The sequence below is a fragment of the Podarcis cretensis genome, assembly GCF_951804945.1.
Source record: "Podarcis cretensis genome assembly, chromosome: 5".
NCBI classification, from domain to species: domain Eukaryota; kingdom Metazoa; phylum Chordata; class Lepidosauria; order Squamata; family Lacertidae; genus Podarcis; species Podarcis cretensis.
This window is the reverse complement of record NC_137174.1, coordinates 97,302,574-97,327,055: the sequence shown is the minus strand read 5'-3', so window position 1 is coordinate 97,327,055 and position 24,482 is coordinate 97,302,574. Positions and strand designations below refer to the sequence as shown.

General features: G+C 50.9%; 2 protein-coding genes across 3 annotated transcripts in view; both read left to right on the top strand.

Moving 5' to 3' along the window:
- Positions 1-11,795, top strand: part of CHRNG (cholinergic receptor nicotinic gamma subunit) — a 40,520-nt gene extending 28,725 nt beyond the window's left edge. For both annotated transcript variants that reach the window (XM_079978032.1, XM_079978033.1), the window contains one exon: positions 7,119-11,795. In XM_079978032.1, the coding sequence (XP_079834158.1) occupies positions 7,119-7,289 (171 nt within the window). In that variant the 3' untranslated portion in view covers positions 7,290-11,795. The remainder of the gene's footprint in view (positions 1-7,118) is intronic.
- Positions 11,796-12,033: 238 nt separating this feature from the next.
- On the top strand, positions 12,034-24,129 carry LOC307217192 (phospholipid scramblase 3-like). Its single transcript, XM_079978363.1, has 7 exons — positions 12,034-12,900; positions 15,300-15,383; positions 16,670-16,862; positions 18,359-18,470; positions 19,991-20,093; positions 23,126-23,184; positions 23,935-24,129. The coding sequence occupies exons 1-7, from the start codon at positions 12,426-12,428 to the stop codon at positions 23,959-23,961; spliced, it is 1,053 nt and encodes a 350-aa protein (XP_079834489.1). The 5' UTR covers positions 12,034-12,425; the 3' UTR covers positions 23,962-24,129.
- The last annotated feature ends 353 nt before the right edge of the window (positions 24,130-24,482 follow it).

The window sequence follows — 24,482 nt, the reverse complement described above, 5'->3', positions numbered from 1 at the left end:
ATTTCTCTCCACACTTCTTCTTGTGCTCTTAAGTGTACTGCCAGGGCATGTGGTGCTCCCAGCGTTGCCCAACTGAGGAGGGCATATGCCAAGCAGGGATCTATGGGGTGTGGCAGGCCCTTAGGTAACCTGGTCCCTAGTTATTCAGGGCTTGTAAGTGCTAAGAGTAAAGCCTTGAATTGTGCCCGGTAACATATCAGCAGCCAGTAAAGCGGCTCCTTGGCAGGGGTCTTATCTATGGCATTGACAGACTGTGCAAGTCAACAACCCAGCTGCTAAAATCTGCACCAGTCGCAGCTTCCGAGTGAAACCTGACCGAATAATGAGCAGGTCTTCCGCTGTCCCAAATGGTGGGGAGAACCAGGAGATGAAGCAGTTGTGGTCGCAGCATAAGCCAGAGGGTTGAAAGAATGAGCTAAGGAGGAAACCTCACCACCCCCAGGAAACCCATACCAGGGGGCTGTGAATCAGTGGAGAAGGAAACCAAGACCCCAATGTCCTGCTTTGGAACCGTTAGAGGACTTACTAATCAGTGGGCAAGACAAGAACTTTATTGTGCCTAAAGAAAAAGAATGGAACAGACACAGGAAACTCCACCCAGGTACAACTAAATCCAGCGCCACCTAGTGACTACGCTGTATAATGACACCATTCTTATTTTTATTAATTAAATTTCTATGCAGCTCTTCATCCGAGGATCACAGGGTGGCTCACAGTATAAAAACACCAAATCAGAAACCAAACTGTTAAGTTGTGGGTTGACATAGCAGACGACACAGCGATTTCTCAAAGTAGCTCTTTATTTCGTAAGCTGGAATAGAACTGACTGCAAACAGCTCAGCCGGCCTGCTTTTATAGGCAGCCGGCTGTCAACATTGTAGCAACAACAGCCCAGAGTTCCCGCCTAAAATAACTGACGTGGACCTGAGTGAAAACTATCTACAGACCTGAGTGAAAACTATATACAGTATCCCCCTGCTGGCCCAGGGTGAAACTTCACTACATAACACCCCTCCCCACCGAGATAAGGCGTTAGTTACAATCGTAATGGTTTCCTTATATACAGCACTACGCGTAATGGTTCAATTAGGCACAAAAGCATATCGGTTACATTTCCCATACTTAGACCAACAGTGATACATGTCCAACAACATAGTCCTTTAAATAAGTTGGGCGCTTGGGAACTCTGCCAGACCGCCGGGGACTGGTAGCCAAGTCCGGAGGGCCACACAGTTCTTGCTGAGGCTGTGGTGCGACCCTAGGTGGCGTTGGAACCAACTCCCCTGGATCCGCTGCTGTGGGTGGAGCCTCCGCAAGTGGAGTGGTCTGAGTCTGTGGTAAGTCTGGCAGACCCTCTGAAGCGGCTTGGTTCGGCTCCACGCTGGCAGTTTGCGAGGGAGGTGTAGGTGGGGCCTCGCCATCTGTACGTGTCTCTTCTGGAGCCGCAAGCGCAGTTGGGGGCACCTCGGTAGTGTCCAAGTCCCCAACCCTGCGCCTAAGCTGGTCTATGTGCCGTCGCCACAAGCGTCCGTCTTCGAGTGCCACCTGGTACGAGCGAGGTCCAGTGACTCCCACTACTGTGGCTGGCACCCAAGGAATGTCCCCCACATAGTTCCGGGCAAAGACCTGGTTTCCTGGGACAAATGACCGTGGCGCGTTGGCACAGCCTGGGGGTTCAGCCACGGCAAAGTCCGGGTGTAGCCGGTCGAGCGGTGACCTGAGGCGGCGGCCCATAAGCAGTTCAGCAGGACTCCGCCCTGTGGCCGCATGAGGGGTGATGTGTTGCACGAACAAGTATTCGGCGACCCGCTCATGCCAGTCTCCCCGGTCCAGGCGCGCCAGTGCCTCTTTTGCCGAGCGCACCATTCTTTCCGCTTGCCCGTTGCGGGATGGATGAAAGGGTGCCGTTAGGGCATGGCGGATACCCAGTCACAAAAGATACCGCTCAAACGTGCCTGACGTGAACTGCGGTCCGTTGTCAGAGACAAGGACATCAGGACACCCATGCGTTGCAAACAGGCCTCGCAGCACCCGGATGACAGCTTCGGTAGTGGTGGAGGGCATCAGGGCGACCTCCAGCCATTTGGAATAGGCGTCCACCACTACCATAAAGGTCCGGCCGTGAAAGGGGCCAGCTAGATCGATGTGCACCCTCGACCAGGGTGTCTTTGGCGTCTCCCAGGTGTGTCCCTTAGCTGCCGGTGGTGCAGGCCTCGACTCTTGGCACGCTTGACAGGCGGACACCCAGGCAGTGATGGCATCGTCCATATTAGGCCACCAGACGTAACACCGAGCCAACGCCTTCATTTTGACAATTCCCGGGTGGCCAACGTGCAGAGCCTTCAGGACGCGCTGACGGAGTCCCTGGGGAATCACGACGTGGTCTCCCCACAGCAGACAGCCGCGATGAGCTGAGAGTTCATGTTGTCTGGTCGCGAAGGGCTGGAACTCCGATGCAAAAGGCCCTTGTGGCCACCCCCTCCACACCCAGTTGAGCACCCGGCTGATGGTGCGATCCTGGGTAGACGCGGAGGCCACAGTGGCAGCCAATACAGGCGCTGCCGGAAGATCCTCAATTAGAAGGAGCGATGAAGCTGGAGCCGGGTCTTCCACAAATGCTGGAAGAGGGCAACGGCTGAGGGTGCCGGCATGGCCCATCGATTTCCCCGGGCGATGGATGAGCCGGTAGTGGTAGGCAGCCAGGAAAACAGTCCATCGCAGCATGCGTGGCGAGAGGACCGGTGGAGTTGGACGATCACCGGCGAGGAGGCCCAGGAGTGGCTTGTGGTCAGTGATGAGGTCAAAAGTCCTGCCATAGAGGTATTCATGGAACCTCTTCACTCCAGCTGTAATTCCGTTCCGTCGGAGATAGCGTCCTGGAAAAGTAGGCGAGCGGTGCTTCTCTTCCGTCTGGAAAACGGTGACTAAGGACAGCACCGATGCCAAAAGGTGAGGCGTCGCAGGCAAGGACCAGCGGCCTGGATTCACTGTACTGTACCAGCACACTGTCTGATGAAAGGAGAGCCTTGACCGCGTTGAAGGCCGCCGTCTCCCGATGACCCCAGGCCCAAGGCGTCTTAGTGCTAAGGAGTCGGTGAAGAGGCTCAGCCACTGTGGCTTTGTGGGGCAGGAACATGTTATAAAAGTTCAGCAGCCCCTGGAACTCCTGCAACTCCGTCTTGTTCTTTGGGGTGGGGGCCTGCTGGATAGCGTGGATCTTGGATGTGGTCGGGTGAAGGCCGGAGGCATCGATAAGATAGCCCAGGAACTCTACCTGTGGAACGGCGATCTGGCACTTCTCCCTCTTTACCTTGAGCCCGGCCTCTTGGAACCTGGTCAGCACGGCACGGAGGCACTCAAACAGCTGCTGGTGTGAGTCTGCGGACACCAAGACGTCATCAAAATATGGTACCACGCCCGGAAGCCCTTGCAGGAGACGCTCCATAAGGCTTTGGAAGATGCCAGGAGCCACACTCACCCCGAACTGCAACCGGCGGCAACGGAATGTCCCCCGGTGGGTGACGATCGTCTGGACTTCAGCAGTGGCATCATCGACTGGCAGTTGTTGATAGGCTTGGGCAAGGTCCAGCTTAGCGAAGACCTTACCCTCACCCAGGGAATGCAGCAGGTGTTGGACAACAGGAACCGGATAAGCGTGCTGCTGAAGTGCCTTGTTGATCGTGCACTTGTAGTCAGTGCAGATTCTCACCGACCCATCTGGCTTGACAGGCGTGACGATGGGGGTTTCCCACTTGGCGTGGTCAACCGGCTCCAAAACTCCTTGGGCGATCAGTTTGTCCAGTTGTTCGTCCACCTTAGCCTTGAGAGCAAAGGGAACCCGGCGTGGCTTTAGCTTGATGGGGGCGACTTGTGGATCAAGGCTAAAGGAGATGGGCGTACCTGTATATTGCCCCAAGGTGCCGTCAAAAACCTCGGCAAAGTCTTTGACCAGACCCTCAGTCTCTGCGTTAGAGATGCAGTTGATGCCGGTGACTTCCAGGCCGAGGGCATCAAACCAGTCTAGCCCTAGGAGGCTTGGCCGCTGACCTTCGACCACCACCAACCGGAGCAGGCCCGAAAAATCCTTGAAGGCGATCCGGAACCGGCCAATGCCTACCACGGGAATGTCGTTTCCCTGGTAGTCTCTCAGGTGTACGCGGTGAGAGTCGAGTTGCCTTTTGGACACTCTGGGTACCAGTCTTTTGATGGTGCTCCATGACACGATGGACAGGGCAGACCCGGTGTCGATCTCCATGTCACATGGAGCTCCTTCAATGAGCACCGTGATGTTCAGCTTGCGTCGCGTAGGCGAGTCGGTTTGGCCAATCGTGGTTCCAGACGGGCAGCGGCAGTTGGTGAGAGCGAAACAACTTTCCTTGGCAGACTGGAGTGAAGACTTGGACTTGCAAGTCGATGAAGGGGGGGTGTCAGACGGAGCCGATCGGCAGACCTTAGCGATGTGGCCCCTTCTGGAACACTTCCTACAGATGGCGTCTCTGAATCGACACTTGGCACGGGAATGGTTGCCTCCGCAGCCGGCACATTCCGGTTGGCCCTTGGACTTCTGTTGGAACTTCCTGCGCTCCCGCTTTGTCTGGTGCACGTCATCGTCTTCACTGGAGGATGCCTCACCACTGCTGGCCTCTTCATGATGCACTGGAACTGGCTCCCTAGCAAGACGCGGGCTGCTGGACTTGCGGATCTCCTGGGTGGAGCGTTCAGCAGCTTCTGAGGCCACAGCCTCCTCAATGGCTTTCTGTAGCGTGAGGTCTGGCTTGGCGAGGAGACGCCGTTGCAGACGGATGTCCCGGACCCCGCAGACGATTCGATCCATCAGAGCATCGTCTAAGTCTCGGAACTCACAGTGCATTGCAGCCTGTCGCAGGGCGGTGGTGTAGTTGTTGATTGACTCCCCCTCTGCCTGGTTCCGGTGGTAGAACGCATGGCGGGCAGCAATCTTGGATGGCTTTGGTGCGTAGTGGTTGCGGAGCTTCTCTTGTATCGTGTCCCATGGTGTTGCCTGGACTGCTTCAGGCGCAACCAATGCTCGGGCCGTCTCAAACACCTCACGCCCACAGAGGCTGAGGAATAGGCCCCGCTTCCGATCCTTTGATACTGCTGTCAGCTCGTTGGCTTGGAGGTAGCAGTCGAACCGAGCGAGGTAGGAGTCCCATGATTCAGAGGCTGGCGCAAACGGCGGTAGAGGCACAAGTGAAGCCATGATTCCGATGCCGGCGTGAAGGGCGATGGATGGAACACAGTGCTCTTAGCCAGAACAGTCAGCTCTGAATTGGTTCTGTCCAGTGATTTTGCTCAGTGATTTCGCTCTGTGATTCAGCTCAGTGATTCAGCTCAGTTCAGAGGCTGGCCGCATCTGGCTGTGCTCTGATGTCCATCGATCCCATCCTCGTCGCCAGTGTTAAGTTGTGGGTTGACATAGCAGACGACACAGCGATTTCTCCAAGTAGCTCTTTATTTTGTAAGCTGGAATAGAACTGACTGCAAACAGCTCAGCCGGCCTGCTTTTATAGGCAGCCGGCTGTCAACATTGTAGCAACAACAGCCCAGAGTTTCCCGCCTAAAATAACTGATGTGGACCTGAGTGAAAACTATCTACAGACCTGAGTGAAAACTATATACAGTATCCCCCTGCTGGCCCAGGGTGAAACTTCACTACATAACACAAACAATACCCCCCATACTGTCCATACACAAACACACCCTCTCCTCTTTTCAGAGGCTCCAGGCAAAGACTGTGTTGAGAATCCTCCGTCGGGAATGTTCGCCATGAAATTGGTCAGGGAGGGAGGGTGTAACTGTTCCTCCTCACCCTTGGTTTCACCTCTTTCCACCACTACAACAGCCCCCTGGGTAACTTAATGCTAGTTTTAATTTCCCACAGGTCCCGTGGGCAAGGGTGCTGCAGCGTCCTTCCCAGTAGGCCTCTGAGAAACTAAGCTTAGGCTGCCTGTGATTGGGGTGACAGGCAAAAGGGGACTGCTTTATTTCAGCCCTGTTCCTGTCTGTCAGGCTTCAGGAAATCCAATAACAATAACAACAACAACAACAACAACAACAACAACAACAACAACAACAATAATTTATATCCCGCCCTCCCCAGCTGAAGCCAGGCTCAGAGCAGCTAACAACAGTAAAAATAACACCGTTTACATAAAATAACAATCAATTAATTGAAATACATTCTAAAATCAATTCAGAATCAAATTAATGGCAACCATTGGGCTAGAGTTCTATGAGGATTACAGAAGGAGAGAGAGGAGGTCAGACTGTGCCTTGGCCAAAGGCCTGGTGGAACAGCTCTGTCTTGCAGGCCCTGCAGAAAGATGTCAAGTCCCGCAGGGCCCTAGTCTCTTGTGACAGAGCGTTCCACCAGATCGGGGCCACGGCCGAAAAAGCCCTGGCTCTGGTTGAGGCCAGCCTAACCTCCCTGAGGCCCGGGACCTCCAAGATGTTTTTGTTTGAAGACCGTAAGGTCCTCCGTGGGACATACCAGGAGAGGCAGTCCCGTAAGTACGAGGGTCCTATGGTGGGCAACCAAGAATTAGGTAAAGGAGAAGAGTTCTTACCAAGTCTTTTATTCAATATTCACAGAAAGAGGCTTTGAAAAGTGCCTCTCTTGCAGTAATGGCGTTGCTCTGATTAAAGCTCCACCCCTTCCATCTCTCCTATTATACATCATCCGTAAGGTGGCTGATCTGTGCCTTCTGCCTTTGAGCTTTCTCTTCTCCTACTCTCAATGCCCGCCGGGTCCTGGGAGAGGGGGGATCTGGTATGCTTTCTAAAGACACCAAATCTGTCAGCTGTCTCTCCTCCTCCTCCTCTCCCAATATTTCCCAGCTTCTCCCCTCTGCAGCCTCTGAGCTAAGACCGTCTGCAAACAACTGTTGTAAATCCATGCTGTCTCCCTCTTCTCTGGGAAGTGCCAGAGGGGGTGAGATGGACTCCACCATTCCTCCTCAGTCCCGTCCCTCACACTGTCAGGCCCGAAGGACGCCTGTGGCAGCCTCCACGCCCTCTTCTGCTGGACAACTTGCACACCTCTGAGCCACCGAAAACAATTCTAACGTGCATCCTGTCTGGTGTCTTCTTCTTTGCAGGAGAACGAGGAGTGGATCTTGGTGGGCCGGGTCATTGACCGCGTCTGCTTCCTCTTCATGGCCTCCATCTTCATTTGTGGGACGCTGGGTGTCTTCCTGATGGCTCAGTTCAACCAGGCTCCTGCAGAGCCCTTCCCAGGGGACCCCAAGCTGTACCTCCCCAAGGAATGAGGTCTATCTAGGGGTGGCAGCAGCAGTGGCAGCAGCGGTGGCAACCCCTCAACGGCCGTGTGTTGGCGCCGTCTCTCAAATGAAACCTCTGTGCTTGGTGGACTTCTATGCTGGGAGCCAATTATGTCCCATAGGAATGCAAGAAGACTCCATATCCATCGGCCCATCTATCTCAGTATGGTCTACACTGGCAGGCAGCAGCTCTCCAGGGTTTCAGGCAGGAGTCTCCTCCAACCCTACCTTGGAAAGGGGATCTTCTGCATGTAAACTATGTTCTTTATCACTGAGCTATAGCCCTCCCTCAAAGCCACAAAGCCTTCTTGTTTAAGTTAGTGTCTGCTAACGTGTTCTAGCAGGTGAGCACACCAGGATTGCCTTTTTGGGTGGGTTGCAGGGTTGCCCGTCAGTGCCTTCCCTGGTTCCTCAGCCAACAGCTGAAGCTAAGAGAGGCAGGCAGTAGCTGTCCCCTCCCTGTGAGACCGTTGGAAAAGCTGCAGCCTTAAAGGTAGTCCATTACCTGGGGCTTGTCCATTAATCAGATATTTGACTGCATTCAGGCAGCACTTCATTCCTCTTCCCCAACATTTACTTACCTGAAAAATTCTGCATTTTATGTGCTCTCTCACACGACATGAAAAGCTACTTCTGGAAACATAGCAAAAATTGTAGTCCTGATTTCCATGTCCATTGCTTTTGGAAGCAACCAGCTCGCAACCCCTTTGTGGCTGTTTCTAAAAGCAATCAACACGGAAATGAATATCATGGGAGTTTTGCATTGTCATTTTTTCCGGAGCTTGTGGAGGGAATTTGGGGCAGGGATCTGGCAGAGCATTCCCTCCTGCCGTTTGCATGAATGGACTACACACATAAAGAGTGGCAACGTGTCCAATGGCAGGTGTGAACGGAATTGAGCGCGGCACAGTGGCACCAAACGTCCAAAGGCCACAGTTCCACAAGGCAATGTGAAAGGAATGTGAGAAACTCATGCAGATGCCTAATGGAATTGCCATCAGGAAAATAAACAGGATGGAACACCCCCCCCCCCGCCACACACACACACATCTGAAGGTGGTCTTTGTCTCTCAGCAAGGGCTGGGGCTAGGAAATAGAGCAGGGGCCAGGAACCTCAGGGCTGGGGCCAAAAGCAGCCTCTCTGTCTGGACCTCAGGAGCCTAGCCACAACAACAGCACCCCTTTCCCCAGGCCACACTAGTGGCGGAACCGCCAGGAGGCCCTCGAAGGTGGACATCAGTGTCCAGGCTGAACGATGGGGGTGGGGACGCTCCTTCAGGTATACTGGGCTGAGGCCGTTTAGGGCTTTCAAGGTCAGCACCAACACTCGGAAACGTACTGGGAGCCACTGAAATCCTTTAGGACCGGTGTTATGTGGTCCCGGCGGCCACTGCCAGTCACCAGTCTAGCTGCTGCATTCTGGATTAATTGCAGTTTTTGAGTCACCTTCAAAGGTAGCCCCACGTAGAGCGCATGGCAGCAATCCAAGTGGGAGATAACCAGAGCATGCACCACTCTGGCAAGACAGTCTGCGGGCAGGGAGGGTCTCATCCTGCGTACCAGATGGAGCTGGTAAACAGCAGCCCTGGACACAGAATTAACCTGCACCTCCATGGACAGCTGTGAGTCCAAAATCAGTTGCACATTCCTAGGTCCAGCTTTACTTCAAATGCTCTGTGTTTCTTTCTTGCCTGGGATGTGTCCTTAACCCGGATGCGATAAGAACACAAGGAAAGGCCTGCTATAGGAGCAAGGAGGGGCTGTGGTTCTTGGGCAGAGCACACTCTTAGAGAGACCAAGGTCCGCAGCCCTGGCTTCCTTGTCTTCTTCATAGCAGCGTCGCAGCCCAGAGCGCTGTTTGCAGAGGCAGGAGAGACAAATTGCAGTGCCGCTTGTTCCTTCAGTCCCTAGCTCCTGTTCATCCAGTCAATAGCGAAAGACGATTAGCCATCTCTCAAACTCTGCTCCAGTCCAATGAGAGGCCTCCTTTTATCCCCGCACCCTGCAGTTAACGCCACTTCCCTCGCTTGGGCCCAAAGCTTATTTTCCCCGTTGCTCTATCTCGCTCCTGCAGCCCCTGACTGGGGCTCCGGAGACACGGCCATTTGGACAGGTTGGCGTTTCTGCTGTCAGAACAAGGCCCCGAGGCCAGAGCAGCTCTGTTTCCCGCTGCCCCTGTGCCGCTATATTGTCCTGGCCCCTCTCCAGGCCTTGTCAAAACAGCCGTCTCAGAGGCCCTCTCTGCGGATAACTCTTCCGAGGACCTGCCAAATCGCCTGCCTGCCGCTCCCCGGAGCTGTGGCAGGTGCAACAGGCCAGCGAGCGAACGAGAGGCAAAGAGAAGGGTTTAGATAAAGTCCCTGTCATTAATCCAGACTGATCCTGGGATTTGTGGCTCGCACGTTCTTGAAAAGTGGGCTGCTGTCGTTTCCTGAGAGGGAAAGAGAGTTTAGAAACTGACAGTCTCAGTCTCTCTCTCTCTCTCTCTCTCTCTCTCTCTCTCTCTCCAGTCCACTTAAACTTTAGCTGAGTTCCCTGCATTTGCAGGGGTCCCTACAATTCTATGATTGTATGAAACCACAGAATTCGCAGAGGGCAAGAAGGTGCTGTAGCCACGAGGGCTTCCGGACACGGACAATACAGCAGTGGCAGCTCGTGACCACTGAGGCTGGTGGGGTGGCTAATGGTAGGTGGGGTCTGCTGGGGTAGGCGGAGCCTAGATGTTAGGAGGAGGAGCCAGCCAATCAAGGTTTTCCCTCCACCTTCCTTTTAAAAGAGAGCAAGGGGAAGAAATTCAGATCAGTACACATTTAAAGACAGATCTGTCAGTTTTGTTGCCAAACAATGTGGGAACAACAACAACAACAATTTATTTATATGCTGCCCATCTGACTGGGTGGCTTCCAGAAAATGAAAACATCAAACACTGTAAAGCACCAAACGTTAAAAACTTCCCTGTACAGCGTTATACAAAGGAATCCGAAATGCACACTAATTGAATTTTGCAGTGCTTACAAAGATGCATATTATTATGAAGGTGGCACACCCTGAATCTCTGCCGTGTGGTAGCAAAATTCCAGGGGGTTCCAGGTGCTCACCCAGGGTTGTGTTTCGTTGGGAAGTTCAGGCACAGCAGAGGCTAGTGTCTTTAAGAAATATGGTTTATTTTACACATATTTACACCTAAACCCTTCAGTGCAGGGGGCACAGAACATTACGCCCCAAGAGTGTCTCTCATTGCCCCTCCCAGAGCTTCAGGAAGCTTGGGTCCAATGCAGTGGTCAGTCGTGGCCCCCGGTCTCCCTGGGCAGCCTCTTCCAGCCAGTGCTGCATGGGCATCTTCCCAGTGCCTCCTTCTTGTTCCCAGAAACCATCATTATAATGTCATGAGAGAGGAAGAAAAGCTGGGTTCCCCTCCAAACACGGTGGTTCTAGGGTTTGCTAAGGATTGGGACAAGATAAAGAGAACAGAGCCTAGGAAGCAGGGAGCAATGGAATGCATGGAATATGTGAGCATTCAGCACCCCCACAAATAATACCTCCCCACCATCATTGACAAGCTGGAAGGTGTGCAGAGGAGGGCGACCAAGAGGACCAAGGGTTTGGAAACCAAGCCTGATGAGGAACGGTTGAAGGAGTCAGTTATGTTTACCCTGGAGAAGCGTATATGGGAGCCATCTTCAAGTATCTCAAGGGCTGTCACATTGAAGATGGAGCAAGCTTGTTTTCTCCTTCTCGGGAGGGTAGGACTTGAACCAATGACTTCAAGTTACAAGAAAGGAGATTCCAATTAAACATTAGGAGCATCTCCACCTCCTTCGTTGGGACACGGGTGGCGCTGTAGGTTAAACCACAGAGCCTAGGACTTGCCGATCAGAAGATCGCGGTCTGAATCCCCACGATGGGGTGAGCTCCCGTTGCTCGGTCCCTGCTCCTGCCAACCTAGCAGTTTGAAAGCACGTCAAAATGCAAGTAGATAAATAGTTACCGCTCCGGTGGGAAGGTAAACGGCTTAGTCCGCTGCTCTGGTTAGCCAGAAGCGGCTTAGTCATGCTGGCCACATGACCCAGAAGCTGTATGCCGGCTCCCTCGGCCAGTAAAGCGAGATGAGCGCCACAACCCCAGAGTCGGCCACGACTGGACCTAATGGTCAGGGGTCCCTGTACATTTACCACCCCCATCGTTCTGCCCAGACACTGAGGTCCAGTCTGAGGGCCTTCTGGCAGTTCCCTCATTGTGAAAAGCCAAGTTACAGGGAACCAGGCAGAGGGGCTTCTTGGTAGTGGCACCCGCCCTGTGGAACGCCCTCCCACCAGATGTCAAAGAGAAAAACAACTACCAGACTTTTAGAAGACATCTGAAGGCAGCCCTGTTTAGGGAAGCTTTTGGTGTTTAATAGGTTATTGTATTTTAATATTCTGTTGGAAGCTACCCAGAGTGGCTGGGGAAAAATAGCCAGATGGGCGGGGTATTAATAAATTGTTGTTATTATTATTATTATTATTATTATTATTATTATTATTATTATTATTATTAATTTCTGGCTCAAAGAACTGTCTGTTTTTTAAAGAGAGGTTGGATGGCCACCTGCCAGGAAGGCTTTAGCTGAGCTCCCTGCATTGCTGGGGGTTGGACTAGATGACCCCCAGGGTCCCTTCCAGCTCTACAATTCTATGATCTTCCTGTCAGGGGCAGACTTTGGTAATCTTTCATAATACGGTGCTCTGTGCAAGGCCTAAATGCGGTGCCTCCAAACAGAACTTCTGAGTTATGGATATTCCCGATTTTGAGTACCCTTGGCACAGTAGCCTGTGCGGTGGAACTGCCCACACTGCCCAAATCCGGTGCTGTCCCTGCCTCTGGAAAGTTTCCTTTTGCCATTCACGCCCTCTGCTAGCTGACCTCCTCATCTGATGCATATGCCCTTCTGGGCTCCAGCGACGCCATTGTCCCCACACAACAGGGCAGATCCGGGTAGTTGGCATGGGAACACTAGGAAGAATGGGGATGAGGATTAGAGGCTGGGTTTGCTGGAGGTGGCATTCTCCGTCCTAGGATGGGCCAACTGTTTGGGTTTCTGCGGTCTATGTTTCTTCTTTCCTTCTGCCTCCTCCTCCCTGGTCCATGGCTGCTGCCTCCAGAGCCCCACGTCTCCTCGAGATGTCTGTGATAAACTCCCAGCCTTCCCCCTTTGGACACCTGACACGGGAGAGACACATTGAATCCGTGGCCAAGCCACTGAAGTGGGAAGATGCCCCAGAGCTCCTGGTTGGGGAGGCACCTCAGGGCTGCACCGGTGATGTCTTGGCTACTGGGTCAGATTCAACACGGCTTCAGAGGCACCCCCTACAGGTAGTCAACACATGGGGCATCAAGGGATCCAACTGCAGCACAGAGGCTTGGATGTGTTATGAAACAGCACCCTCCAGAACGAAGTGCCAGGGTGCCCTGGATTTACCTCTGGTGCCACCAGCCTACGGAGGGGGTCAAGAAGGAGAGCTGGGTCCCTCACAGCACCGAGAGGCTGGCACTCATCCTGGACTGCAGTTACTGGCCGGGGCCCAAGAGCTCTGCATCACCTCCAAGGCTGAGCGCCATGGTAAGGACCCGTTCTGATGCCCAAGGAGACTTGAGCAGGGGGTGGGGGACTTGAAGCCCAGGGGGCGGGGCAAGTGGTCCTCCCAGACACACTATCTGGCCCTCGAGAGTCTCTCCTGGTCGCACACCTTCCCAAAGCCACACCCCTGACTGTCTCTCCTCCTTCAGCGCTTTCAACTGGCTGAGATAGAATAATAGGATTGTAGAGATGGAAGAGACCCCAAGGGGTCAGTCTGTGCAACCCCCTGTAATGCAGGAATCACAGCTAAAGGTAATGCAGGAATCACAGCTAAATGTAGTCTTGCTGCTTGCTTGCCTAGATGAAGATAGGTGTGTGTGTTTGTGTAGAAACCTATGGTCTGTGCGTGGCTGGAATGTATCCTTCTGTACAAAGGCAAGAGTCACGCACATTGCTCCACCTACTTTTGCGTCTGGCCCCGCCCACTGCAGGCATGTGGCCCCAGAGAGGAAATATGGACCTCAGATTGAAAAATCGAACCCTCGCCTAGAGTTAACGGTCACCGCCTGGGAGGATGGCTTCCCTGTTTAAGCATTCCTTTATAGCATAGGGTTACCAGATGTCCCTGGTTCCCGGGGACAGTCCCCAGATTTGCAAATCTGTCCCCGGACAAACTCCGTCCCCGGAATGTCCCCGGATTTGCAAACCTGTCCCCGGAAACATGGAAGCAGCAGCCTCAGCAGCCCGGAGCCAGCCTGGTAGTGCAGTTGGCTCTGGCTGGCTTCAAGAGCTGCTCGCTGCCATGGCACCCGCCATTGTTCCTGCACCACAGCAGCGAGCAGCTTCTGAAGCCAGCTAGAGCCAACTGCACTACCAGGCTGGCCCCTTCTGGGCAGCAGCTACCCGCCCGTGACTCCCAAGCCTCCCCTGATCTGTCAAAACAAAGGGGGAAGGGGGAAGGAGATAGGGGAAGGCTCGGGAATCACAGGCAAGTGGCGCGCCGTTACCCAGTTTTAAAAAAAACCTCTGCGCATTTATGTTTCACAGGGTGCGAAAGAAGGGCTTTGCACCTTTATAGAATATGCATGTGTGCTTGGGCCCAGAGTCTTTTGCCTCACCATCCCCTCTACTGACTCCCTCTTGCTACTCAGCTTAAAACAAAAGTATCCCCGGATTCATTGAAAAAAATCTGGTAACCATATTATAGCAGGGATGCCGAATGGAAATGACTCGGGCGGGGTGTTGTCTTCCTCGGTCGGCAAATGCTCTGGGGGAGATCCCACAAGTCAGAAGGACATTTGTCCTGCAAAGCCTAGGATGACCGGCTCCTTGACCCTGAAAATGACTGACTTCCGACAATAACGGACTGGCATTACCGGCTACAAGAATTTGCTGAAATGGCGCAGTTAACAAATACCCTGAGAGGCAATTCAAAACAAAAATTTATGGAAAAGTGGGATAGATATAAAACATATGTTCAAAACTATAGTAAAGGTTCGTTATCTATGCTAGCATTTGATTGACGTTGGAGTGAGTTGAGAAATAAGACTAAGAGCACATATTGATATAGGAATGTATTACATAATATGTAAAGAAATATACAATAATAAGAGTACATTCATTTGTAAAAAAGGAATATACAACAGGAAAGACAGGAAGTCTAGTGTGTTGGTATGTACAGTGGTACCTCGGGTTACATACGCTTCAGGTTACATATGCTTCAGGTTATAGACTCCACTAACCCAGAAATATTACCTCGGGTTAAGAATTTGCTTCAGGATGAGAACAGAAATTGTGCTCTGGCGGTGCGGCAGCAGCAGGAGGCCCCATTAGCTAAAGTGGTGCTTCAGGTTAAGAACTGTTTCAGATTAAGAATGGACCTCCAGAACGAATTAAGTACGCAACCAGAGGTACCACTGTATATGATTTTGGGTGGGAAATTTTGTGGTTTTTTTTCCCTCTTTGTTCTTTCATTTTTTTGTTTCATTTTCTTTCTAGGTATATAAAATTTGTATATAATTTTTGTATACATGTTGGAAATTATATTATAGTAAGTCCTGTAATGTAATATGACAACATTTACCGATGTAATATAAGAATGTTAACAAATAAATAAAATGCAAATTCGGGGGAAAAAAGAAAAAGGGAAAAAGGAAAATGACTGACTTCTCCTGTGCGGCAGGAAGGGTCAGAGCCCCCAGAAAGCCTGGCAAGGACCCAGAACTGCTGGTTAATGTTTTCTAACGCATAGTGTGAGCACGACAGCAAGAAACTGGCTGCAGAATCAAGACAAAGGTCCATTTAGTCCAGCATTCCGGCCCAGTCTGTAACCCTGGAGAACTGCTGCCAGCCAGTGTAGGCCGTCCTGAGTTAGATGGACCAATGGTCTGTCTCAGCCTAAAGCGGCTTCACAGTGTCTTTGTGCCCCATTCTTGCTGCAGGACTTGTCAGCAGGTCCCAAAGAAGAAGCTACGTCATCAGAGGTGCGGCCGGCGAAAGGGGACTCCTGCTGTTGGCCACCGAAGGTTAAGTACAGCCTCTGAATTTCTGGGAGTTCCCACATCAGAAAGAGACAGAGGAGGTTCAGCCCCAGGACAAAGCAGCACAGTAGTAATAGTAATGATAGCAGTGTAGAATCATTGAATTGCAGAGTAGGAGGGGACCCTGAGGGTCATCTAGTCCAACCCCCCTGAAATGCAGGAATCTCAGCCAAAGCATCCCTGACAGTTGGCCATTCAGCCTCTGCTTAAAACCTCCAAGGAAGGAAAACCCACCAGCTCTTGGGAGAGTCTGTTCCACTGTCGAACAGCTCTTACCGTCAGACAGTGGCGTAGCGTGGGTTGTCAGCACCCAGGGCAAGGCAAGTAATTTGCGCCCCCTAACCCATGGATTTGCGCCCCCTAAACCGTGGATTTGCGCCCCCTAAACCGTGGATTTGCGCCCCCTAACCCTAACCCCCGGTGTTGCGCCCGGTGCAGCCGGCCCCCCCTGCACCCCCCACGCTACGCCACTGCCGTCAGAATGTTCTTCCTGAGTTTGAGTCAGAATTTTCTTCCTTGTAACTCAAAGCCATTTTCTTCAAGCAGGAGAAAACAGTAGCCGTAATAACAAATAATAATTTGCTTCAGTCCTAGTAGCATTCTGTTTACTGCCTGTGTCCATTTTGCAAGAATTCATTCATAAATCCATTCCACCACCCCCCCTTTCTGTATTAATCAGGGATTTATTTATTTTTTAAACAACCCTGCAAAAAATTATACTTAAATAGTTATGTTATGCCAAAATACAGACAACAACCAGTACAGTTCTGGTATTTAATATTTTTATTGATTGTGTTAACTTGGGGGGCATAGCAGAGTCATTGCTTTTTTCCTGAGGGTATGTAGGGGTACGCATACCCCTAAACATCTTGCAAATCTTTGTACTTTGGTCCGTTTACTGTATTTATTTTTCCTGACTTGAAATATAAAATGGTGGTCTTCTTGAGTCAAAATGAGAGTACCCTGAAGCATTTAATTTTTTTTTAGAAAAAAAGCACTGGAATAAAGGTTCTGTAATGTCTTAGGTGAGCCAGACATTTGCACGTAGGGGTGGCCCTGAGAGTTCGTGTGTCTCGATATGCATATATGAATATAAAAAATTGTTACAATTCTGACAGCAGCAGCAGCAGCAGAATCTTCAGCTGAAAAAGCAACCGGCCTCTCATGCCCAACACATAGCAGTCCCTGCAGAACAGCACCCCCTTTGGGGCAGGAGGGGAATAGGTTCCATGCCTGAGCCATGACCGTGCATCTCTCTCCTTTCCTCTAAGAATGCAACAACTGCTGCTTTCACCTGTGTGGCCCTGCCCGCCCCGGCCACCTTTGCCTCCAAGATGAGGAAGGCCACGTCGTCCTGTGGTTCTGCAGGCCTTTCCGACTGGGCCTCGGCTGTCTCCGTTGCTGCCAGATGGAGATGGTGGCTTTCACCGGCGATAACCAGCTTATCGGCACCGTGCGCCAGAGGTGTGTGTGTGTGTGTGTGTGTGTGTGTGTGTGCAGCCAGTTCAGACAAGGGCGGCGGGAGGGTTCAGAGGTGAGCAGTTGTCCATGCCACTGGAGCATGCATGAGATGCCCAAATATTCTCGGCTGCTACATACCCTGAGCCTAACTTTTAAGGCAGCTCTGTTGCCTGCTAGGAAACATAATCCACCATGTACACTTCTTTGATGGGATCTATCTGCCTACCAGTCCCTGGGATCTGTCTCTTGGTCACACTCAAATTCAGGGCGGTGGGGAACATTCTCCCACCATCCTTGATTACTGTCCCATCTGGATCAGGGCGAGTCCAACAATATCTGGTGGCTCTGCTCTGATTTGAAAATCTGGGGCCACCCTTGGGCCTGATCCGGAAGCTCCAGCTGGTGCAAAACTCTGCAGCTGGACTGTTGAAGGGGGAAAACCATTCCAGCACATTAGCTCAAAAGGCTAATGTGCTCAAAAGGCTAATGCCCATACGCCAGCAGGCGAGATTCAAGGCCCTGGACAACTGAGTTCCTGGATACTTCTGGGACTGCCTGATCTCTTATGTTCTTTATTGATCTCATGGGGGAGTCACTGTTAGGGGTCCCCCATGGCTCGGATAAGGAGATTTGCATTTTCTATTGTGGGTCCAATTGTGGGGACTTCCCTTCCAGTTGATTTCTGACAGTGTGCCAACTAGAATAAAATATTGTGGGGGCCCAGGTAAGCCCCGCCCGGATAATCAATCACATGATGCAATGCATACACACCATTTGAATGGGAATGCCCATTAACTTTGTGGGGGTCCGGCCCCCTCAAATGTTTTATTATGCCTCCACGACCCCTAGGACTCTTGTGCTGACAATACTCCTCCATTTTGAACTTCAGGCATCGCTGAAGACTATTCCAGCAGGCTTTTAACCGAATTCTAATTTTAATCATTCTAACTCTTTCATTGCACACTGGAACCTCGGTTTTCGAATGTAATACATTCCGGAAGACCGTTTGACTTCCGAAACGTTCGAAAACCGAGGCACAATGGGCAAAATCCATTGAGAAAATAGAAAAGCATGCAGCGGAAACTGTTTGACTTCTGAGGCACGTTTGAAAAGGGAAGCAATTATTTCGGGTTTTTGTTCGAAAACCGAAACATTCGGCTTCCGAGATGCTCAAAAATTGAGGTTCCACTGTACTGGGTCTTAGAGACCACTGTAAATTAAGCAAGATATAAATTATCAAAATATACCAATGAAATGAAATGTCTTGGGGTGTGGCTATGGAACTGAAAAGGTGGATCTTGTAGACAAGGCCAATCTCAGTTCCCCAGTTCTGTGTTATTGTCGACATTTGAACAAAGCAGTATGAACTGACCCCCTGTTGGAGTGGGTAGGCTTCCTCTGTCCTGTTGGCTTGGAGATTTATCCCAATCCCCAACCCACAGCTGCTCCCCTCTACTGTCTCTGTGCCTCCCACAAGACTCACCCGCTGATGTGCTTAGGTGCTGCATCTTTTCCCATTTCCTGGAAGTCAGTGATGCCTGTGGTTTTGCCACCATGAAGATCTATGGCTCCTGCATTCCTAGACGGTGCTTCTCCGAACAGGAGTTCCAGGTACGGAAAGAGGTTGAGGGGCCCATGACAGATGGGAAACAAGGCGTCTCAGAAGGGGAAAGTAAGTTTTGCTTTGTCAGAGAGATCAACACTCCTTCCAGGGTGGTAGGTGGTGGCCCAGGGATGGAAATAATAATAATAATAATAATAATAATAATAATAATAATAATAATAATAGGCACTACAGAAATTCACCATGGGCCACAGGGTGCAGCTGAACCAGGTTTCACAATAAAGGATCCCATAATAAATTACACACACACACATATATACAATAATAAAATAGTAATAATAGAGATTAATGATATGGACGTGTAAAAAGAAGATTCAGCCATGCTGAACTTTATAAAGTAATTGTAGAAGACAATATTGAATATGCCTTTCCAAATGTAGACGTTTGCTTTCATACATTTTTTAATGTTAATGGTCACAAATTGCTCAGCTCAGTGTTCGTTTTCTTAGCTGAAGTATATTAAAAATCCCAACGGAACAGCTGTGCCACAAGGCAGGCTGGGTGCCTTATTTCTACTAAGCATAGAAACAGATGTGTGACATTAGATTAGTTTTAAGGATCAGGTCAAAGAGCTTCGCAATTACAAAAAGTAGGAGAATTTTTTCCAGATACAAAGTATACAGACATAAACAATATCTTCCATCTTACTGCAGGTTTTGTTTTGTTTCAAAAAGTAGAAATTTATTATACAATTTATTATGGTTCATATTTTGAATTTGATATATATGGGTGCACCAGAATCCTTTCAGTGCTTATAAGGGTCTTAATCTGGCCCTGAGAAGGCCCTTCCAACCATCCAAGTCCCAGCGGTGCTGTTCGAAATAAGCCACCACATCAACCTTTGCCAACCCGGTGCCCGCCAGATGTTGCCATCCAAAACATCTGGAGGGCACCAGGTTGGCGAAGGCAGCCTGAAAGTGAGGGCAGGGAACACTCCTTTCGCTCTCCTTATCTTCCCAACAACACTTCATCATCACCACAGCTCCGCTGACTTGATGTGATCATTCACCCATGGATGACAGAGTGTCACTTCAGTTCAAGAGCCCTGTGATCTTGCCATGGGCTGTTGACGCCTTTCAAAGTTAGCTCTACACCCTTGACTTTCTCCGTCGATGAAAGCCCAACTGGAGCACCCTTGTGTCAAGAAGGGAGAGCCCAGGGTGCTTGCTCACAATTACATCATTGTGGGGAGATGGTTTCCTGTAGGTCGAGCCCTACCATTTGGCAAGGTCAGGCATCTGTCTCAGGCGGTACATAATGGGCAGTGGCACTGAGTTTTTGGAAGACAGAGCAGTCTTCCCAGAGCTTTGAAAGCTAGCCTGCTTCCATCAGGTGTGAAGGACTTTCTCCCACTACCGTTGCCGATGTGAGGGTCAGCAGCCATCTGAGGCATCTTGTTCTCTGCCTCAGGTAGCAAAGTGTCTTGGCTCCCAGCTCAGCGCAGCGTTCAAATAAAGTTTCTCCCATGTTGATCATTGAGTATGACCTTTGCTCCTCCTCTCTCCAGGTCCTCTCCTCCACTGACAGCGTAGTAGCCACTATTTGGAAGAAGTGGCCGGGATTCAAGGAGGAACGCAACATGGATCATGAGTCCTTTGGAGTGGACTTGGGTAGGAGAATTCCCGTCCTCTTTTGGGCAGAGCACAAAACATTGCAACCTGATTGTTAGTTGAGACATCTACTTGCTGTCTAGCTGCTGTTGTTTAGTCGTTTAGTCGGGCCCGACTCTTTGTGACCCCATGGACCAGAGCACGCCAGGCACTCCTGTCTTCTGCTGTCTACTTATATTATGCTAATATTCTTTAAAAAATCAGAGTCCTTAGTTTAGCATTTGCAGAAGTGCTCAGGGTGCCTCTAAAATGTTGTTAGCATGCTAATGCAGCGAGAAGAGGGGAGAGAAGAAAGGGGAACACTTCTTACCTCTGATGCACAAACACGTATCACAGAAACAAAACACTGGAGGGGACTTTGTAGGGCAGAGATGGGGTGAAGGTAAAGGGACCCCTGACCATCGCGGACGACTCTGGGGTTGCGGCGCTCATCTCGCTTTACTGGCTAAGGGAGCCGGCGTACAGCTTCCGGGTCATGTGGCCAGCATGACTAAGCCGCTTCTGGCAAACCAGAGCAGCGCACGGAAATGCCGTTTACCTTCCCGCCGGAGCGGTACCTGTTTATCTACTTGCACTTTGACGTGCTTTCAAACTGCTAGATTGGCAGGAGCAGGGACCGAGCAACGGGAGCTCACCCTGTCATCAGGATTTGAACCACCTACCTTCTGATCGGCAAGCCCTAGGCTCTGTGGTTTAACCCACAGCGCCACCCGCTGGGCATAATCAGGCAAGCCAGACCTCTCCATCTGGACCATGAGGCTGATTCAGGGAGGCTATGCCCACCTGCCCTACACGTGACATCCGACACCTGGGGGGAGGCAAGTGAGGGTGGGGCTTGTTCAATGGACCTTGTGGGTGCTGATGATTAGCTGCGCCTGCAAAGCCTCCTTGTGCAGAGGATTTTCCCACCTCTCCTCTGGCCCTGTGTCCCTCATGCAATCCCCCGATCTACTTCAGATGTTTCTTTGTGTGTGTGGGGGGGAACCCCACAACAAATTTAGGGGGTGCCTTTAGGTAAGGCATTTCTGCCTGCCTGTTTCCACTAAGATATGTGTTTTAATGCACACTTTAGCCTAGTACATACTGAATTTTTCGCTCCATAAGACGCACTTTTCCCCTCCTAAAAAGTAAGGGGAAATGTGTCTGTGTGTTATGGAGCGAATGCAGGCGGGAGGCAGGCGGGAAAAGCCCACAAGAGCCGCCACACACACGCTCCACATGACTCTTGAAAGGGAGCACTGAGCAGCGCCTGGGATGCATACAGGCTCTGCTCAGCGCTCCCTTTAAAAAAAATTTTCTTGCATTTCCCTTCTAAAAACTAGGTGTGTCTAATGGTCAGGTGCATCTTATGGAGCGAAAAATACGGTACGTCTTTATACGCAACACTTGGCTGGAGAACTGCACTGCAAAATTCGGAGAAGTGCACATGGCGGTGTTTCAGTTGGGATATTGATTCAGAAAGTGTTCACCTGTCGGATTCCCTCCCCTCTACATAGAAGTAAACCCCTTATTCAGTGGAGCTCAGTAGCAAGCAAGTGGGCAGTTTATGCCTGCACCAGCTCCCCAGAGAGAACTCCCACATTCTGAGGTGCCCAGCCAATAGAGCATGAGACTCTTATTCTCAGGGTTGTGGGTTCGAGCCCCAGGTTAGGCAAAAGATTCTTGCATTGCAGGAGGTCGGACCAGATGACCCTCGGGGTCCCTTCCAACTCTACAGTTTCTATGATTCAGCCACCTCACAGTTTTCTGCCTCTGTGACAGATTTCTCCTGTTATCCCAGCAGCAAAACTGACTCCAGCAAGTTCCTCTAGCCCAGCTCTTAGCTTTGAAGGATGCTGCCTTTCTCAGACTCTGATGGGTATTCCATTCCAATAGCGGGAGAGACATTCCCAGCTCTTATCCGTCCATCCTTTGATGCATGTCCACTCGCTCTTTGTCATCCAAATGCCTTTTGCTGGGCTTTGAGCGTTCTTCATTTATACTGCAGCACTCAGAAGCCAGCTTTGCAGAGCTCAGGGACACTTACTCCTCTTGGGCAAAGGACGGGAGAAATTCAATTTCGCTTGTGCTTGTAAGGGTGAACCGTCCTAATTCGTACTTCCAGAAACAACACAAGACGCATAGGGTGTGCACAGAATGCATACGTTGGTGAAGATAACATTTAAAATGTGCTATATTGGGAGAAATGGCTATGCAGAATGTATATATTGGGGGAAATTGCATAGGAACGTATGTACATTAGGAGAGTTTTGCTGGTGGGGTTTAATGAGGACTTTAAAATAATAATGGAGACTGATTTGGAAATTTGGCAAATGTAACTTAAGACTGGGGAACTGAGAAACTGAAAACCAGGCTTCACTAGACAGGAACGCACCATTTGGCTGCAGGCTTTAACCTCCAAGGGAAAAAGTCATCTGAGCTCTGGGTGGTTTACTTATGGGGGAAAAACATGCACAGGAGTGACTGTGAAAGTGGCAGAAGAGAGCTCTGAATTTCTGCTAGACTGGGGGAAGGTGTGCAACTCTGGGAAAATGTAGAACCCTCCATATTATCAATCAGTATGGAAATGGGAGCGCTTGATTCCTAGCCTTTCACTGATAAAAAGGAGTTGAGTAGGTGGGTACTGCATCTCTTGAACCCAACAAAACACAAATTTTGGAAGTTGGAAGAGAGGTTTCTCTTTCCAGCGCTTAGAACCGACCCGTTCCCATCACAGGGAGAACAATTTCACACTTTGAAAACATTAGATCTAGCTCAATGCAGGCTCCCTCTTCAGAAAAAAGGCTCTTTGTGCATGCTCAGATATAACTTCTCCCTTTAACTTCACCCCACTCTTGAAAAAGACCCCCCCCCCCTGCTTCTCAGGGGGCAGGCTGTCTGCGCATGGTCAAAGCTGTTTAGCATGAGGTGGGAGAGTACTGGAAAACAAAAGCTGGCCTTGGCAACCCTATCCCAGGAGTGAGAAGGGAAGTGTCCTTGCTGCGGCAATATTCTGTCCTCTTGTGAATAATACCCAGTTCTCTTTCCGGCAGTTGCAGCTGACCTGAGCAATGAGGAGAGGGCTTTGCTCCTGGCTGCAACATTCCTGCTGGTAAGTGGTGAAGCTGTGGATCGTTGGCACTGTGTGTTCTCAGTGAGCAGTGGCGTAGCGTGGGGGGTGCAGGGGGGGGCCGGCCGCACCGGGTGCAAAATCTGGGGGTTAGGGTTAGGGGGCGCAAATCCACGGGTTAGGGGGCGCAAATTACTTGCCTTGCCCCGGGTGCTGACAACCCACGCTACGCCACTGTCAGTGAGTCAGTATCCCAGCAAGGCGAAAACACTTGGGGGGCATAGCAGAGTCAGTGAGGAGTGTGTCCCCCAGAGACTTCTGAGAGCCAGGTGGAGAAGACTAGAGGGCAGCATTTAGAGACTCTGGGACTGAGGCTCTCTAGTCTGGATTCAACAGTGTTATGATACTGGCTCTTTCCCCAAATTTATTCCTTTAAACCCCTTTCCTACCAACAGGGAAGAGACTCCTGCACATCAGCCAAATATTGGCTGTGGGTATGCATCTCTCCCCCCCCCCCCCCTGCATGACAACAGGCTCATAGCGCACTCTGCTGGCTGCCTTTAGCAGCCACAGATGGACAATGAGCACCTCCCAAAAAAGGACGCACGAGTCAAGAACAGCTTGGCACTTTTTTGCACTGACTCGCTTTCCCCTTTCCCCTGAGAACTGGACCCAAGCTGGTCACTCTTCCCCAATGAAATGTGTATGCCCATTTATGTTACTCTAGCTCATGCCTCTCGGTTTGTGACGAAATAGAAGATTGCGACCTCCTTTTTGTGTTTTGTTTCCCAGAACTTCATGTTCTTTGAAGTGAGCTGATGGGCAGCGCTAAGAGAAGACGGAAAGGAACTTTTGTGTCTCAACCCCGTTCTGCACCCAGAGGATCCCCAATTGCAACGTCTTGCCGTGGAGAAGCTCCCACAGTGTCTCCGACTAGGAAGGCCAACTTTGTACTGAAATGCCTGTACCTTTCACAGCTGCCTGGGATCCAGGCATCCAACAGAAGAGGCAGCCCCTTCTATAGAGGTCAAGAGACGGAAGAGGAAGCCTCACCTACTAAGGGTCTGTGTGTCAGGCGGTTGTGAAAGGCCCAAGAGCCAGTGCAGAGAGGAAAAGTTGGCAGCCCTGTCACAGAGGCACCCTGTTCCACTTTGGAGCAAGGGCATTCGTCACCCCACTTTCTCCTTATGCAGAGGATGGCCACGGAATCATAGAATTGTCGAGTTGGAAGGGATCCCGAGGGTCATCTAGTCCAACCGCCTGCAACGTGGGAATCTTTTGCACAAGGTGGGGCTCGAACCCACAACCCTGAGATTTAGAGTCTTGTGCTCTAGTCTTGT